Source organism: Branchiostoma lanceolatum, chromosome 4 (assembly GCF_035083965.1).
Source record: "Branchiostoma lanceolatum isolate klBraLanc5 chromosome 4, klBraLanc5.hap2, whole genome shotgun sequence".
NCBI classification, from domain to species: Eukaryota; Metazoa; Chordata; class Leptocardii; order Amphioxiformes; family Branchiostomatidae; genus Branchiostoma; species Branchiostoma lanceolatum.
The window spans coordinates 30,667,139-30,686,001 of NC_089725.1; the positions used below are offsets into that span (position 1 = coordinate 30,667,139).

General features: G+C 44.6%; 2 protein-coding genes across 3 annotated transcripts; one reads left to right on the forward strand and one right to left on the reverse strand.

Annotated features, from left to right (window-relative positions):
- Positions 1-364: 364 nt before the first annotated feature.
- Positions 365-14,857, forward strand: LOC136432046 (uncharacterized). Its single transcript, XM_066423064.1, has 19 exons — positions 365-793; positions 2,263-2,414; positions 3,127-3,303; positions 3,934-4,151; positions 4,438-4,520; positions 4,991-5,088; positions 5,617-5,718; positions 6,191-6,409; positions 6,723-6,833; positions 7,339-7,497; positions 8,185-8,353; positions 8,857-9,106; positions 9,430-9,599; positions 10,007-10,218; positions 10,700-10,839; positions 12,001-12,184; positions 12,491-12,634; positions 13,140-13,286; positions 14,044-14,857. Exons 1-19 carry the CDS (start codon positions 616-618, stop codon positions 14,137-14,139), a joined length of 3,009 nt encoding a protein of 1,002 aa, XP_066279161.1. The 5' UTR covers positions 365-615; the 3' UTR covers positions 14,140-14,857.
- An 88-nt stretch (positions 14,858-14,945) lies between these two features.
- Positions 14,946-18,837, reverse strand: LOC136433990 (small ribosomal subunit protein uS12m-like). 2 transcript variants are annotated; one of them, XM_066426635.1, is made up of 3 exons: positions 18,714-18,837; positions 16,663-16,782; positions 14,946-15,892 (listed from the first exon to the last, which is right to left on the reverse strand). In XM_066426635.1, the coding sequence occupies exons 2-3, from the start codon at positions 16,757-16,759 to the stop codon at positions 15,465-15,467; spliced, it is 525 nt and encodes a 174-aa protein (XP_066282732.1). In that variant the 5' UTR covers positions 16,760-16,782; positions 18,714-18,837; the 3' UTR covers positions 14,946-15,464. The 2 variants fall into 2 exon arrangements, with proteins under 2 accessions (XP_066282732.1, XP_066282733.1); XM_066426636.1 differs by having other exon boundaries at positions 18,722-18,836.
- Between the last annotated feature and the right edge of the window lie 26 nt (positions 18,838-18,863).

Sequence of the window (18,863 nt, forward strand, 5' to 3'; positions counted from 1 at the left end):
TAGTATGCAGGTAGCTTAGACAAAGATGTACATAATGAAGTACAAATTATGCAAATTGGCACCAATTTGCATAATTAATGAGGAATAATATAGTTGCTGTGTTTTCCTACATTTACACTATAGGACTCATACATGACGTTACATGACCAAGCATAGATTATGCAAATGTGGAGGTCATTTGCATAATGAAAATATTTCATGGAGATATGAGGTCTCTTGTTGAGATTGAAATTGATTTTCGAGGTCTTGTTTCGGTGCTGTTTTATATTATATTACAGGCTAGAATGGGCACAATCAATTGGAGTGTCTGCCCTTGTCTTTAATAGCCTCCACCAGGCCCTCCTACGGGCGTATGGATCGTAGAATTCGGCAGAATTAGCCAGTAGAGTCAGGCCACGGTGAAGATCACATTTCGCGGAGCCTACAAATAAAACCCTGGCAAATATTCTCCCTATAGTCGGCGTAGTTTAGTCTGGTAGAGACTATCAGACTGCATTGTCCCCCGATAACCCCCTTGCCTTGGCCGACTTTTATTGGCGTTCGAAATAGAACAGGGGGCGTGGCTTCGGGACCGGCAGTCTATAAAGTAGGTCATGGTCAGTGTCTGGTTTGGACATGGCGGCGCTGTTTTCTATCGGAGTGGACGTTGGCGGCACGAACACGGACGCCGTGGTGCTACAGGTGGACCGGGTGGTCTGCTGGAGCAAACAGGTGACAACACGGGACGTCACCGCGGGAGTGGCCCGGGCCGTCAGGGCGGTACTCAAGCAGCTCAAGGAAAAGAACCTACAAGGTATAAGGCGAGGCGGGTCCCATAACTTCGACACTACCATAAGTCCATAACTTCGAACGAGTTTTTATATGTAACGTTATTATGCCGAAGCGAATCATGTTTGTTTTCATCAACAGTGCTCGATAAAAACGTTTTAAAGAACGTCAGAGTTTTACGATGTCCCCAGATGACCCAAAATTCGGTTCACTATAAGTTCATGCATTATAAGAGCTGTCGTCAGCATGCAATACGGAGTTGTGTATATAGTGAACCGAATTTGGGGTCATCTAGGGACATGGTTACGCTGGAGCAAAGGTCACAGCGTATACATAGTGGCGGTGATAGTAATTATTAGGAGCTAGGGGAACAGCTAACTGTCTGCAATATTGAGGTAATGCCAAGCCTTAAGCCCAGGTGAATAGACAAACCAGCCACCTTATTTGCACAATCAATGTGATAAGACAAAACAAGAAATACTAGTGCACAAAAGCTGTAACTAGCATGAACCCAAATCCAGCACTGAATGAACACAAAATGCAACACAAGAGTTGTGAATGTTCCAAAAACATGCGTAAAACGCTGAGAATGAGCCAGATCCTTACATCTGCTTGGACAATGGGGTTCAGGCCGTTTACGATCATGTCCCCAGATGACCCCAAATTCGGTTCACTATATAACTCAACTCTATTGCATTCAGAGGACAGCTCTTATATATATAATGCATGAACTTGGTTCTTACCATTTTTATTCAGCACTGTTGATGAAAACAAACATGACATTGCTTCTTCATATCAAATAAGGCCACACCAATTTAATTTCTTGGTTAACAGATTTTTTTGGTAAAATTTTATCACGAGGACATCATGAAAATAGAAGGCTGGGGTGAAAACTTGCACCTGACCCTGTTCACTGCCTGAAACTGTGTGCACCAAAGTACAGACTTTCCTCTCAGATTCTGTTTTCATGTTGATTTTCAAAAATTCTGTTAACCAAGAAATTAAATTGGTGTGGCCTAGAATAAATTGAAAATTAATGGCTAAGCTGATAAGTGACAACCATATCCTCATGGTTCAGAAGTATGATTACTTACCACTAGACCATTGCAAGCTTCAACATAACATTTTTTATTCAATCCATTTCTGTGAATTATTGTAAATGTTCTTCTTTTATCATTAGTAGTACATTTTATTCATAGATGCATAGATTTTGATCCCAGTGAAATACAATCTCGACTGAAATTTCAAATTTTGAAAACGTAAACTTATTTCTTTCGAGTGTTCGTGGTGATTTTGAGTTCGCATTAATGAAACAATAGTAGCGCTACAGCCACACAATGGAACGGCTTTTCCCGGTGGTTTTAAGTTTGCTGTAAAGAGGTCAATTCGAAAACCGTGAATATAAAATCACAGCAAACATTTCAGTCTGCATTTGCAGTAGTTGTCTGTAAAGTCTTGTTACAGTATTGAAATCTCCTCCATGCCCCCCATCAGGCACCATCTCTCGGGTGAACATCGGCACCACTCATTTTGTGAACGCCCTGGTGCAGAGGCGGGACCTGGTGCCCGTGTCCGTGGTGCGGCTGTGCGGCACGGCGTCGCGGGCGCTGCCGCCGTTCTGCGACTTTCCCAAGGACCTGAAGAAGGTACTGTAGTTTGGGGGGTCTGACACCTGACACCAGCACTACCCGTCAAGCGCAGCAGATTCATCAACATGTTGATGTTGGCTGCCGAACCACAAAGAAGAAGAAGACATATTATCCACAATACTTGTCGCTGCACATACATGCTGGGAATCGTGAACGATCTTATTCTTTTACTTTTGTGGGGACTTAGTTCCATTTGTGGAAGGGGAAAGTAGTTTTTTGCAACATTTTGAGTTGTGGATAGCTCTTTGGTCAGAGAGTAAGTGGTATAGATTTTGGCCCTCTAGCGGCTTTTTTAGAACTGCAGGAGCAGGTTTTGCTTCAGACTTTGAAAGAGAATAACTCAAGGGGTTGATGGATGGTCATTATTTTGGTATGTAGATAGCTTGAGTGATGATTTACATAAGCAAATACTATTTATGCAAATAAGTATCTAATTTGCATAATCAACGAGGAAAGTTTATTTGGTTGGTGAGTATGCACTTTTTTTTTTCCACTGGCGCATGTCCAAGCCTGCAGGATGAAATGGCTGGTTTTGCCCAGGTTCAAAGTAGTTGTTGCTTCAGGCTTGGCCAGTGTCGAAAGTCAAACAGGAAAATACATATTACTTTTTTTTAAAGCCAGAATTAGCAACAAATTCAAAATGATGACTGAAATACGAAATTCACAAAATGAAGGTTTGAGATCTTTTACTTCTTGTTCATTCTTACAGGTTGTGTGTGGGTCGTACCACCTGGTGAACGGGGGTGTGCAGTTTGATGGGCAGGAGATCTCATCCCTGGAGGAGGAGGAGCTGAGGACCTGCATCAGGACCATCCGGGACGAGGGAGGGAGGAACGTGGTCATCGCTGGAGTCTTCTCACCCGTCGCCCCGCAACAGGAGGAGAAGGTGAGTGAAGAACTTTAAAACTATTTCCTTTCTTTCTTTGTTTCTTTCTTCCTTCTTTCCTTCCCTCCTTAGATCCTTTCTTCCTTCCTTCTATCCTTCCTTCCTTCTTTCCTTCCTTTCTTATTTTCTTCCTTCTCTCCATCCCCCCCATTTGTTCCTTATTGAGTTTATTGAGTTTATTGAGATACCCTTTAGCCCCCCTAGGGGGCTAATCTTCCAGGGCTCATACAATGTAAACCCTACATGTACTTATAATAAGTTATATCCTTTCCTGCAGGTGTTTTTATTTAATTCATTTATTCTAATCTACCGGTACATCATTCTTTTTGAGAGATCATCAATAATCCAGTTCATTGATGCTTAAATCAGAACTTCAAGTTCTTCAAGGTCTCAGAAAGACTCAGGCTTTCTTCTTTGTGTAACAAATGGCCTATCTAAAGCCTTGCTACTCACTCTTGCAGTATGGATCACTGTCAACCTATTCTAGCTAAGTTTAATGATTGACAACAGCCTGGCTACACACTACTTGTCCCATGTCATGGGTCACTGCATCTGAGGACTCATACTTGGTCTCACACTACAGTTACACTCTGGGTCTCATGTTACAGTCCTACACTTGAATCCCTCCAGGTTGCGGAGCTGTTCCGTGCGGAGTTCCCGGAGGTCAGCCTGACGCTGTCCCACGAGGTCGGGCAGATTGGTTTGCTGGAGAGGGAGAACGCGGCCGTCCTGAACGAGTGCCTGAAGCCTCTGTGCCACAGGACGGTGGAGGCGTTCAGACAGGCACTGAACGCACTGGGACTGACCTGCCCCTTCTACCTCACACAGAACGACGGGACACTCATCAGGTGAGAGTTTATTTCAGCTTATTACAGGTTTGCGTAGCAAAACCTATATTGGCTTCCTTTGCGTCCATGGGTGCCGCCATTTTGTTTACCATCATGTTAAGGGAGTGGTGTATGATAGGAAGTGACAAAAAGAAGAATGGGTGTTGTTATATCATCAATAGTAGTGCATGCTTTGGTCTAGTTCAAAGCAATCCTAGTCTCGTGTCCATTCGTACTTCTATAGGTCTATGAAGGTTAGACAACCTTTAGAACGTTGCATAATACATGCTTGATGTTTGTATTTCAGTGCTGAGCAGACGTTGGAGTTCCCTGTTCGCACGTTTGCGTCTGGACCAACCAACAGCATGAGGGGGGCAGCCTTCCTGTCAGGTGGGACGCTTCAATAGTGTTTGAATTGTTACTGTAAAGGTGTGGGGCCGGAGTTGATTTCATTGATAAAAGGGGAATGGAGGTCTTCCCCTTGTTACAGTGTTTTAAGTTTGCGCTTGAAACAATTCAGTAGTACCGTTACGGTTAGTACTGTACATTAGAAATGCATATATTGACTCAAAGATCTGATTCCTAACCTGTTTCAGTGTCACAAGGAATGATTACTGTAGGGTGTCCCTGTCATAGTTGAGGTCCTGGTTCTGGTAACTGGGAGACCCTAGTTCCAATCGGGGAAAGGCATTCTGGTTGGAGCTGCATTTGTCTTTAAGAAGGGATGGAAAATGGGGGTTCCATGATTGAGAAACTGCCTCGAGTGTGTTTTTAACAGCCTCATTACTCAGATGGGTACCTACGTACTGCCTATACTTCAGATGAATGAACGAATGAATGCACATATCTATTGGTCACAGATGTTGCAGATGCCATCGTGATTGACATCGGAGGCACCACTTCTGATCTGGGATGTCTGATGGGGGGATTTCCTCGGCAGGCGTCAACCAGGGTCAAGGTGAGACATTTGTAGTGCATCTGCAGTGTTTTTTTTTTTTTATTGTGACCTGGTTTGGATCTTGAATGTTGCTCCCTGGTTGGTTTTCAGTTGATGTTTTTATCAGTTGAGAAATGCAGGCCCCGCCCGGAATCTTACAGGTAATACATTGAACCTATCGGTATATATCTGATTAGAAACTTGTGCTCATTGCATATACAGTCAAAAGTAAATCTGAAGTACAGCAAAAGTACCTCAGACGTACTGCAAATTAAAGTACCTCAGAAGATAACATCTGGTCTATGTGGACAGGTGGCTTACTATAGATGGGATTCCTTAATGCTTGTGTCAATTGGAAAGATCATCTAAGGAAATCCCCTGAAATAGTGGTCGCATTGGCCGGGTGGTCCTTATGTAGAGGCGGTCACAGGTTTGAATGTAACTCCTTGCATAAAACTATGCACCTCTGTATTAAACCATAATTTGTAAGCTATAAACATGGATGGAGATAGATTGGATCCTGAATTGTTCCCGTCTTCCTCATGACAGGTGGGCGGAGTCACCACAAACTTCCGCATGCCGGACGTCCTGAGCATTGGGCTGGGAGGGGGATCTGTTGTCAGACAGACGGATGGGGCCGAGGGAAATCAGGTAATTTCATAACTGACTTTCTTTGTGCAAACCTTTCAGTTCCAGAGAGCATCCACTATTTTTCATCAGTGACTGAAAAACTCTTCATCAGCCACTGCACTCAGATGAAAGACTGACAGTGGATGCTATCTGAAACATCTGACGCAGTAGAGGATTTATTTTGTGTAACGTAATGTTCTACCTGTCAGGGATGTCCCTGAAGGTAGCAGTCTCACAGTTGAGCTCCTGGTTCCTATAAGTTGGTAACTGGGAGACCCTGGTTCAAACCCCGGGACAGGACATCTTGGTTGGGGCTGCACCCGTCTTTTGGAAGGGACGTAAAATGAGGGTCCCGTGTTTGAGGAGGTGCTTTAAGCACATTAAAGGGGAAGGGCTAGCAACCTCTCCCTGTAAAAAGTATACCTTGCTGCAGTAATGACAAGGTGAACAACAATAACAACAATGTTTGACGTACCTCTAAAACCTTTCCCAGCCCCCAGTGCAGGTGGGTCCCAGCAGTACGGGGTACGGCCTGGTGCGGGAGGGTCTGGTGTTCGGGGGCTCCACCCTGACCGCCACCGACGTGGCCGTGGCCGCAGGACTGGCCGACCTGGGCGACCCCGGTCATGTGACCAGTCTGGACCGGGTCCTGGTGCAGCGGGCGGTGGACAGGATACACCAGATGGTCGAGGAGGCCATCGACCAGGTCAAGGTGGGAAGTAGCATTACCCATTCTTTAGAAAGTCTGAGAAGTATTGTTCTCAGTGCCATGAATGTTTCTATGATTCCAATGAAACATTTAGAAGGTATGAACAAATTTCAGAATTTTAGGAAACCATGAAATGTATATTACAAATACATGTAGATTTAATTATAACTAATTCTGAAGAATAGCAACAAGCACCCACATGGTGATTTGGAATGTCCACTCTGGTGGATCGTATGAATTCCATAAAATAACATATTCCGTAAAACAGTAAGCTAAACTGACAGAGGAATTGATTTTACCATGATTCTTTTTCCAGCTGAGTGGTGAGGAACAGCCCATTCTTCTGGTGGGGGGTGGCACCATCCTGGTGGATGGAAAGAGAAACATCAGCGGAGCGTCAAGCATTCAGAAACCTCAGCATTACCAGGTCAGGCTAATGTATAATGTATATCAAATTCCATACAACTGTTCACTTTCAACTTTGTGAATTGTACTGATATTAACCTTGGTGTTGTTTTAGACATGTCAATTGACATGGCTGGCAGAGCTTTAGCTGTCTTCATCTCTCTGTCTCTCTTTCTCTCTCTTTTTCTGGTTTGAAGTGCAAAGTGAACCGGTCAGTATTGCCCTGAGGAAGGTGACAGATGGTCACCAAAATATCGGCTAGGTACAATCAAGGAGGTTTTATATAGAAGGAGAGCGGACGGGCTTAATAAGTGCCCCTCTGGGTCCTTTTGTTTCACCCCACTGTAACCCATTGTGTATCGCGTTGACTTTTCACACCCGTTATACACATAGTACAATAGAGACTTAGCCCGTCCGCTCTCCTTCTATATAAAACCACCTTGGTACAATGTCTAAAAGCTTGGTTTTGTACAAAGAGTTTAATTGTTGACTGACTCACCAACATGATGAAACTATCCCCTGACCAGGTGGCTAATGCGGTGGGAGCAGCGCTGGGCCAGGTCAGCGGGACTGTGGACAGGGTGGTTAACCTGGCGCAGACGTCTCGGGACGAGGCCATCAGGAGGGCGAAAGCAGACGCCACTCAGCAGGCCGTGGCTGCTGGCGCAGTGCAAAGCACGGTGGAGGTTAGACATAAATAAACAGAATTATAGCAAAGTAGATATTTTCTTAAAACAACAGATATGATTCAGTTCAAGTGTATGAAGGTGTAGAACTCAATAGTAGAACTGTAGGAGGAGACCTAGAAAGGTCCCAGAGGTAGACTCAGACCAGAGTTGATGTAGCGTATAGCTAATATTAATATATGATAGCGAGGCTCACGTTGTGTTGGATCATTCTGTTCTGTAAATAGAGTAACATCCTAGAGTACAAGGCCGAGTCCATTGCCTCAAAGGTTCATCTGTGACGGTATACAACATATTTACACGATATTTCCGAACACAAAGTAAAGCTCTTACCAACAAAGGTGCCTGTCTGTTGCAATTGGTATTGGGCCCCGTCTCCGGTTCAGTGTCCAATATTCTGAGGGAAAAAAGGAAACATGATGTTAAAATCAGAAGGCTATTTACCCACCACTAATACATGTACAAAGCAATGCCTGTGATCCATGTCAGGTAAACTGATTGTTTTGTGCAACAAAGGACCATTGCTCACCAACAAATATTCAAATAGTCTAATTTGTGAACAAAATCTGTGTGGAATAAGCTTTTCATATGCTGCATGCATAGGCATAATATGAACTGTTATCCACACCTAACATTCTAATGACTAAATTCAATTATTCAAAAAACTTACCAGTGTCTTTGTTGCAGATTACAGAAGTGAGTGAGGTCCCCCTAGCATACTTACCCAGTAATGCAACCAAAGTAACAGTGAAGGCAGTGGGGCAGCTGCAGGACATACTCACAGGCAGTGGCGCTGACTTAGCTGACATCGACACTGATACCATGGCATCGGAGCAGCAAACAGTAGAGGAAGATGGTAAATTTCCTTCATTTTGTGCTTTTTGTACTTTTCATGTCAGATCCTTTTGCACTCAACTCTTTCAAGAATGCTGTATAGTATAAAAGTAACTGATAAAAGTATGTAGAGTAAAATCTTTTCCTGTACAGTCAAATGAGCCACCTGACCATGGTGGCCACTTTTTGATGATCCCTTATCTTATAATTTTTCCCACTTCGGTGTAAAACACCAGCTAATGTTTCAGTCCCATTCCCAATCCGGGGCCCGGCCGGGCTGTTTGCGAAAACAAAAAATGAAGAAGCATATCAAGAAAATACACAATATATGTTCAGGAGTAATTTTTCACGTTTTGTGTCTTATGTAGTCTTTTATACTGTATTATATTTTTCGTTCCCACAAGCTGCCCGGCCGGGCCCTGGATTAGAAATGGGACTGAAGCATTAGCAAGCGTGCGGCATGGATGCAGCTGTTTGACAGTACATTAGGTCAATCATAATTACTCACTATTCTCTTAATTCCAGGTGCTGACACAGGACCCCCTCCTATTCCTCCCGCTTCCCTGGCCAGCCACCTGCCGACCCTTCAGGAGACGGAGCCCAAGATCGACCCCGAGACGGGGGCCTGGGTGCTGAGCCGCTGGGACGTGGAGTGTCTGGCTGTGGGCACGGGGATCCTTGGGTGCGGCGGTGGAGGGAGCCCACGGCTGGGCTGGCTGCAGCTACTACGGGCGCTGGAACAGGGCAGGAGAATCAGAGTCATTGCGCCGGAGAGGTGAGGATCTGAGTAACTGATCTCCATTTGGTTGCATTTCTTCCAACAAATCTAAGGTAATAGCTTCTTCTTTTGCACCATAGATCAGATGAACAAAGTTTAACCCTTACCCGATCTGAGTCACATTAAGGCATCAATCAATGATATCGGTGTTGTTGATTTGTATGTTGCTTACTTAGTACGGTATGTTTGATATCTTCCCCTCTCTCTTCCTCTTTCCCTCTCTCCCCTTCTTTTTCCCTCCTACTCTTTCTCTCTCCCTCCCCCCCTCTCTCTTGCTTTTCTGGTTTAATCCAACTTCTGTTCTTGACCCCCTGGCCCAGACTAGGCACCACCCCAGCCCTGACTGGTTCTGTGGCCACTGTGGCCTTCATGGGCGCTCCGACCATCTGGATCGAGAAGTTATTCGGCGGGAATGAGACGCAGGACGCGCTGCAGTGTGTGAAGGACCTGAGCGCTGCCGGCTGTAATGATAGACACCTTTCCAACAAAGGTGAGCCTCCTTAGCAGGCCTACGAGTTGGTTAATAAGTACCAATTGATTAGTTAATTAGCTAATTAGACCCGCTTAGGTCTGGAGTTAATCCTTTTTGTGCTCATATCAAGAGCTGGCAAACAAGAAAGGATGATTATATTCCCTGATAAAAACTGCATGAACATGGTAAAACAACTGCCGCTACATTTTAATTTTACACACAATAAAACAGTTACTCAAGCAACTGGATGAGATTTAGGAAATGGTCAGACGTTCGAGGTAGCACCCATTACGGTAAACTTTCATCAATGATACTGAGCAAGATTTGTTGAACAGCAGATTTGTCCATCATCAGTTTGAGTAACCGCCTTATTGCATAATATCTTATCACCTGGATGCCTAACCTTCATCAACGTAATTTTTCAGATGGTTTTGAAGTAAAACGAGGTGACGGTGTGACATACATTGATGACTACAGACCTGTGCAGACTAAGACAGAACAGGGCGTCAGGATAGTCGCTGTGATGAGTATGGAGATCGGAGGGATGAACGCCATAGAGCCGCTGGTGGTGGGGTCAGCGCTGGACCTGCCAGTGGTGGACGCTGACTGCATGGGCAGGGCGTTTCCCGAGCTACACGTGAGTGGAGAAAGTTTTAATTTGTGTCTGCATCACCCGGTTCTTGTCATGTGTGATCTGCTGTCCTGATATACGATGGCCCACTTAGTGTCATGTACGAAAATGATTGTGTCGTCTACACAAATGCCTGTGTCATCTACGCAAATGGCTGTGTCATCTACGCAAATGACTGTCGTCTACGCAAATGACTCTCTCACCTAACGTTACTGCCTGTTCCCTGCAAAGTTATGATCATACAGTTACTGTAGTGATTTGAATTTTGGTAGACATACATAAGAGGCTTTGTAATTAATTTTATAATCATGCCCCAAAATTTTAGTTGTGCACCTTATTTCTTGGCGAGGCACAGAACTTCTTTATCACCCCAAGTACATGTACCAAATTGAATGTAACCGCGTTATTGTGCTAAAAATGTCATGTTCTATTTCTGTCCTAATGTTGTTCTATCCTTGTGCTAATGTAATGTTCTATTCCTGTGCAGATGTTAACACCATTCATCTACGGCATTGACTGTTGCCCTTCTGCTGTGGCTGATGACAAAGGTCAAAGGGCGGCGCTGCTACAGGCCGACACTGCAAAACATCTCGAAGACCACTTCCGGGCCGTCTGCGTCGAAATGGGGTGAGCCTTAGAATTACTGTTGAATGATGTTGAAATGCCTGCTATGTACTAGCCTTAGTACCATCCTCCGTAGTGACTGCTGACTCAATGAAAAGCATTGAGCCAGCAATCACTGCGGAGGATGGTACTCAGGCTAGTTATGTACAGTATTCACAGGTTCATTACATCAGGAAAATTCCCCTTGTTAGCTCTTTTCGACCAGTGCAATGACCTAGTCAGTAGAGTGTTTGCATTCTGTTTAGTCGTGAGTTTAATCCCCAGCCGAGTCATATCAAAGAATTTAAAATGGTACATACTGCTTTCTTAGCTTAGCATTTGGGAAAGTGCATGGTAGTTAAACACACACCACTACCAGTGGACTAGCCCCTAGCTGTAGTGAGTGCACAAAGTTGTGCGGCCCAAGGGCTATTGAAATGGGGATGGGCACTGCCTTATGCACCATGTGGTGTGGGAAGGTCTTTTTTAGTGCAATGAACAGAAGACTACGACTTACAATGTAACATCCCGCCATGAGGACTGTGACCCTTTCTAGTAACGTGCATGTTGGATGAGCGACAACAGCCTGGGTTCTTGGTCCAGAGGCAGGGTCACTTGAACCACATTGGACTACACACACCACTACAATAGTGTGTTTTTCCAAGTGACTGGTGACTGTCTCTTCCAGGAAATAATTCTGATTGACAGAGCAAAATAACATGCTGGGATGGAAGGATATCCCATAAGCTACATCATTTAGTGTTTTACGCCAAAAATATTACTTAAGACTGGATAAAATTTTGAAACAGTTTTATCCAGTTGCTTGAGTTAACTATTTTTGGCGTATCTTACTACCTGGATGTCTAACCCTCATCAACGTATTTAGTGTTTTCTTTCTTCAATCATGTCCCTGTGGCACACGTGGTAACACAACCCTGCTGCTCGACCATATGGATCAAATTCCGTGGATCTGTGGGCCAAAGCTTAATCCTAGAGTCGGACATGTTGTAAGGGATTGCATACGTCATTTCAATTGGTGACGTAAAACCTCTCCAAATGAATCCAACACAATTATCGAGAAGAGTAGGGGTGACCCAGTGTGCTTGGCGCATTGTACTTTTAGCTAATGAAAAAGTGTCTTTGAGATTCGACCGCTTTACCTTTTTTTACTTGTGTTTCCCCAAGCTGCCAAGCAGGGGTGGCCTTCGTCCCCCTCACAGGGTCAGAGGTCCGCTCAACCTGCATCCTGTACTCCCTTAGTCGAGCCTGGCGCCTCGGACATACCGCGTTACACGCCTACAAGAGCGGCACGTCCCCGGTTCAGGCCGTGCTGCAGCAGGAGAATGGGAGACTCCTGGCCACAGGGAAGGTCGGTACATTGTATGCTCATGATAACTTGATATGCAAAATTTCAAATGCAGCCATACTTTAAATTCGGAAAACGAATACTTAAGTTGTAGCATGCCCAAACCAATTCCAAAGTCAAAGAAGAAGTTTTGAAAGAACAAAAATTGAAAATCTATATTTCGGTCAGTTTTGGGGTCCCAAGAGGATGTCATCCATATAATCAAATCAACATGGCCTGAGTACAAAAAAAGCCTAACTTCTAAGCCTGCTAAGGAGGCTACAACTTCGTGGTGCTGCTCCCCTGTGAGTTTGTGTTCTTGTTCCCCAGGTCTCTGACATCTGGAGGACCACGACTGCGGGGTTCGCCCGAGGGGTGCTGAAGATTGACGGGTCGGGGGATTTCCTGGGTCAAACACTGAAGATCGACTTCCAGAACGAGAACCTGGTGGCAAGATTCCTGAGCGACAACAAGGTGGGGTGGTAACTTACAAGCACATCTGTGTTTTGGAAATCACAGTTCAACTTTGCTACATGCAGAACACTTGAACCTACCCACAAACCAAATATCATTCAACACATCCAGAGGCTCATAAGTTATGCTGACCAAAAATATCCGGAAACACAAACAAGCATGCAAAAACAAAACCTCCATTTTTCATGGTGGTAATAATCTCAAGGATTAAATATACCGTTAAAAATATGGCCCCAAATCTGATGTGGCCATCTGAGGCTGTGATGAAGCTTGCCTAGTTTGAAGTGGTGAACTAACACAGGTACAAGTCAAGTCTTTTATCTCAGCTATCACTGCTTGCCTGCAGTGTTCTGCAGTGAAAAATGCCAGTGATGATCAGGGCTCTCTCCAGCTTTAATTTTTTTCTGTCATCCCACTCATTGTTTGGGAAGCAAATTCCCATCTCAGGATGGGTCCCGGAGACAGTCCTGGTACTGATACTGATACTCTCCCCCCCCCTCCCCAGGTAGTGGCGTGTGTTCCTGACCTCATCACCGTGGTGGACGCTGACTCGGGAACTCCCATCGCCACCGAGGAGCAGCGGTACGGCCTGCGGGTGGCCGTCCTGGTTCTCCCCGCCCCCCCTCTCCTCTGCACTCCTCAGGCACTACAGGTAGTGCTTGTAGTCCTAGCCTGAGTACCATTCTCTGAATTGACTTTGCATTGAGCCAGCGGTCACTACGGAGGATGGTACTGAGGCTGGCGTAGTCCAGTGGTTAGCAGGTAGTGTGTGTGTAGTCCAGTGGATAGCAGGTAGCATGCATAGTCCTTGCCTGAGTAGCATCCTCCGTAGTGACTGCTGGCTCAATACTTTTTGCTTGCTAACTGCGGAGTTAGCAAGAAAAAAGCAAGCGAAAAGCATTGAGCCAGCGGTTATTACAGAGGATGGTAATCAGGTTAGCGTATAGTAGTCCGGTGGTTAGCCCTTACCTCAATACTTTTCGCTTGCTTACTCCGTGATTAGCAAGCAAAAAGCATAGAGCCAGCGGTCACTGCAGAGGATGATACTCCGGCTAGTGTAGTCCAGTGGTTAGAAGCAACGTGCATAGTCCAGTGGATAGCAGGTAGCGTACATAGCCCAGTGGTTAGCTACTCTGCCTCTGGACCAAGAGGTTGGGAGTTAAAATCTCAGCTTTTGCCATTCACCTGACATACATTTGTAAACACTGCTAGAAACGGTCGCAGTCCATAGGACAGGACATTATACCATGGTCCACTGTTCAATTTACTTGTCAAAAAAAAGCTAGGGGAATTTCCCCTGTACTACAATGAACCTGTAAATACTCTTCTCACGACCAGTGGAAGAATGACTCTTCAATGAGCTACATTGGTTCAAGATCACTTTAACATTTCACTTTCTTTCTTTGCAGGTGGTGGGACCTCAGGCCTTCGGCTACCCTGAAGACGTCATCTACTCACCTGTAGGAGAGTACAGCTGTAACGAACCTGTCCCTCCTAAACCTTAACAACTGGTCAAATTCATTTTGCACTTGCTATTTTTTAAGACTTGTGTACAGAAGGGAAAGTTGCAGCCAAAAAAGTATAAGGTTACTACTGCGGATCTGCAGCGATTGCGTCGCAAGGACCGACCATGATAAGATGGATCTGCGGCATCAAACCCCAGGATGAGACACTGTCAGAAACTCTACATGCTAAAATTGGTGTTGTAGACATTGCCTCTGTGCTGCGGTGGTATGGACATATTGAGTGGCTGCATCAACGCCATCACCAAAATGCAGTTGCCAGGCAGCAGGGGTCATGGCAGACCTAAGAAATCTTCGAAGGAGTGTGTCGGGAAAGACATCAAGATTTGCGGCCTAACCAGCCGGAACCCCATGGACAGAGCCGCTTGTAAAAGCGGTGTGACAACTACCCGACTGCTGCCCACCCGTGTCAGGGACCCCAGCAGCAGTATAATCAAATACTGGATACTACTATATTACCAGATACGTATCCTGATATCCCCTGCTCACATATACAGGGAGATTTATTTCAAGCTTGGTTTAGAAGATTGATCTTTTTCTGTGAAGTGCTTGTTCAGTCAGTAACCTACGATCATGTGTACTATTACCAACACTTGAGACATAAATGACTTTTCACACACTGTAAAAACCATAATTCAGCCATTTGTGTTGCAATAGTTTTTAATCAATAAACCATTTTTGATCTCTCTAAGGTCATTTTTTGTCCTTTATCTGTTCATTTTATCGAAAGGCTGCATTGCTTGCTTTTAGTAACTATGTATCTGGCACATATTCATTTCAACAGAAAATATGCTTGTACAGAACAGCTATATAATTGCATTTTCTCTATTTATGGATGCAGTGGTATGCCCCCATATGATTCTTGGTATCACTTTGACCAAGACTTGAGGGTCTTTTTCAGGGCACCACATTGGCAAAACGACATTTTAACTCCTATTACTGGACAGTCATACACTAAGCAGGCTATCAGCTAGATGGGCCTACATCAGTGCCGTTTCTGTAGTAATTACACACAATGGCATGGCAAATATTGTGATGTCCTGTCTATAAATCCTAGCTGAAAGCCTGACATTAAGGATGTATATGTGATGTCCTTCATGGCTACACCCTTCAGTCAAACCTATACAAGTTACCACTTCACCATAAGGTCCCATATATCATTTTTCCCAATGACACAAGCACTCAGAATCCTGTCTATAGTTACTCCTGTCCACATAGACCAGATTTTCATGGTTCCCTCAGACTCCCCTGAATCTTGGGCAGTTTTGACTGTATTGGGCTATGCTCTGCACACAAAAATTACACTGCTACTGAGTTTTCTTCTTCACGTGGGCGCAGTCCAACGCCCCCCTGACGACCTTCAGTTTGACCCCGACCAGGTCCTGCGGGCGCTTCCCCTCCACCAGCACCACGTTGTGCTCCTGCAGGTTGTGCCCCTCCCCGGGGATGAACGCCACCGCCTCGCGACCCGTGCTGAGCCGGACGCGACAGCACTTGCGGTTGGCCGAGTTGGGCTTCTTGGGCTTGCGGATGAAGACTTTGAGCACCACTCCCTTCAGCTGAGGCCGCCCCTCCGTCCCTCCCAGCTTCTTGGGTTTGGGCTTGGGCGGGCCCCGGAGGTGCAACTGGTGTAGGGTCAGAGTTTTGTGTCTATAGTACGTCCTCATGGGAGTCAGTAGTGGACACGGGGGAGGGGACGTCAACAGGTGGCTGGACGGGCCGGGTAAAACTGCATCTGAAAGGAACAAATTATTGTTAGCAACACTGTGTTAAAAAGTTGCCACTTTACACTTTTCATTGAAAAATACACTGGAAGGATAAACATGAAGACAGTGTCTTTTACTAGAGTCAAAAATTCCTTATCTATGATGAAAGATGTGACAGACAGTACAAAATGTACAAGAGAAATGCCTGAAATCATTGAAAAAAATTGCAACAAATAACAAGATAACAGAGGTGGATTTCAGACAACCAACTATCATAGAATTAATACATTAACCCTTTGCATAATAAACTAGTGATTGGGCTACTGATTCTCAATTGGTCATATGATTAGGCAGCAGAGAGAACTGTAAAACTAAATAAAAGATTTCTAAATTTCTTCCTTTGAGAAGAATATAGCATGAGAAGAAATTAGTGTGTACCCAGATAACATCCATACAAAGTACCATTCTCTGAATTGACTTTGCATTGAGCCAACGGTCACTACGGAGGATGGTACTCAGGTTAGCGTATAGTAGTCCAGTGGTAAGCAGGTAGTGTGTGTAGTCCAGTGGTTAGCAGGTAGTGTGCGTAGTCCTAGCCAGAGTACCATCCTCGGTAATGACCGCTGGCTCAATGCTTTTCACTTGTTAAGTCTGTGATTAGCAAGGAAAAAGCATTGAGCCAGCGGTCACTGCAGAGGATGATACTCAGGCTAGCGTAGTCCAGTGGTTGTAAGTAATGTGCATACCCTGCAGATAACTTCCATACAAAACTTTCCATGGCCTAAAACCCCATCCTCACCTGTTGCCTGCATGTTGCCTGTGGCTGCTGTGCTCCCCCTCGGCACAACTGCCGCCATCCTGCCCAGTGCAGCCAACGATCTCCTAAGACTGAGCATCTTCCACAGCTTTCTCAAGGTTTCTAAATATAAAGTATAACATTTGAGGTATGAATGTGCGACGATGATACATCACTGCCAACTATTTAACATTGGTAACTGAGCCACATGTTTTCTCACTTGAAAGTTCATCTGTGTTGGTAGAAGTCACTCTGAATCAAAGTTTAACTGCAAATTGCCATTACATGTACGTTTCAGCAAGTTTTCGCCCAACAGTCACAAAATACTGTTAATTGATTCACTCTTCTGATGGTTTTAATTCGCGGTAGGAGGAAAGTAAGTTTTTTTGCAGTGTTCAAAATTCGCAGTTGAAACAATTCTGTACTGTAGCACACTGATTGTATTACATGTACAATGAACAGCATATTTTCAGTGTCATGAATTTGCATATTATTATTCAGAGTTTCCAGATTGACAGTACTATACAACTGTAAATACATTTAAGTTTGCGGTGGTATAATAATGCTTGTTCTGTCCACCGACCATCTTGTCTCATTTTTTCCTAATGGAAATTGTCACTCAGAACTTAAATGCATCCACAGTATATCATAGCAAGAAGCAAATAAAGACAGCTCATCATACTCATAGCTCAGATTCAGTCAAAAACCGCCCTGCCAATTGACATGAATTGGTTGAAACTGAAAGACATGTGGCTTTAAAGGTTAACCTTCCCCATGTTACAATTGCAAGCTCTAATTGGTCTTGATACAGGAGGGTTAAGGTGTCCCTGCACCGTACTGCAAAGAATCTATGACATAATGGGTCATTCTAAAACCTGTGGTATATTCTATGAATTAATTTACTGAGTGCTGAGAGACGTAAAGTATAGGCTGAACTTCTTTTTACTTTTTGGAAGATGATTGATATTAAAAGTTACATGATATCAGAATAAATTTAAGGCACTTCACACGTTGTCCCAAACCCTGCACGTTTCTGAGTAAGTGTGACACTGGATCTAGCACCACATGCAAAAAGACCAGGGCATAAATCAATTTCTCCATTTCAAAATATATACGTTGCATATTGCCAGCACAGTAAGCTCTATGTAGTCTCCAAGCAGACCTACGGGTTGGCAAAGACCGTATCCAACAGGCAGAAGGAGTTTTCATAGCCAACCCAAGGTCTGCTACAACTCAAACAGGGCGGAGCATTTCTATTCAATAAAGGTGCCGCTGCCCCTCCTCGTTGTAATGTTAACAGCCGTACGAATGTCCGGGGTACTAATCTTTTTATGACTAAGCCCAGTCACCCGCGCACGTACCAGTGGGAGGTTCGCGCCTTGGTTGAGCCTAGTAAAAAGCTCTCACAATAGCAGTTTCTTTCACCCATCGGCGTTGTTTGTGGCATCATGGAAAACCGTTCTTACAAAAACATTCGTAGACAATGTTTACTGTTTCGGGTTCAAGCCACTATTACTAGAGATTAACTACAAGATTCCACGTGACCACATGGCGGGAATTGCCCTTACAGTTCCGACGTAACTGGTCAAAATTGATCGCATTTTGTGACGATTGAAGCAGTTTTGGTAGCGATCTTCGTAACAGATTGATTTTGAAAAAGAGACCAAGTCTTTTCTGTTGGCAACATTTAGTTTATTTTTCCTGGGAAGTTTAATTTTCGCGGTACAACTCTGCCCAAGTGAACGGCCTCTCAGTCGCGGCCTGGAGGTGTCAGCCCGGCATGGCGCCGCACGCCCGTGCGGACAGAGAGTAATAAACTCACTTACAGAAGCACAGTTTGATTAGGTAACAATTAGATGATAATAGCCTTTGTTCAGACCGACTTGTTCCAGACCTTAGATTGCACTATAAGCTCCTTCTTCCAGTTGGATACGGTCTTTGCAATCTATTGGGTCTGGTTGGAGACTAAGCTCTATGCATGCCCCCCTCCCCCACTACACCACAGAATATGTGACGAAACTGATTTGTACACCACAAAAGATCAAATTTCCTACCTCTGTACCTTCCTGGGTTTCTTGAGGTTGGTAAGCAACCTATCTAAGTGACAAAAACATCGACAATTTCTTCTTACAACCGGTTTAACTTCCAAAAAAACACGAACACGAACGTCGAGCGCCCTCCCCACGCCTCGGCACAAGGTGACC

Bases quoted from the DNA above. Each gene is read 5' to 3' on its own strand.
- LOC136432046 (XM_066423064.1), top strand. From the start codon at position 616: ATGGCGGCGCTGTTTTCTATCGGAGTGGACGTTGGCGGCACGAACACG. The intron at 6,834-7,338 runs GTCAGGCTAATG...TCCCCTGACCAG, and splicing joins AGAAACCTCAGCATTACCAG to GTGGCTAATGCGGTGGGAGC. The intron at 10,219-10,699 runs GTGAGTGGAGAA...ATTCCTGTGCAG, and splicing joins GGGCGTTTCCCGAGCTACAC to ATGTTAACACCATTCATCTA.
- LOC136433990 (XM_066426635.1), bottom strand. From the start codon at position 16,759: ATGCTCAGTCTTAGGAGATCGTTGGCTGCACTGGGCAGGATGGCGGCA. The intron at 15,893-16,662 runs GTGAGGATGGGG...TGTTCCTTTCAG, and splicing joins AGGCAACATGCAGGCAACAG to ATGCAGTTTTACCCGGCCCG.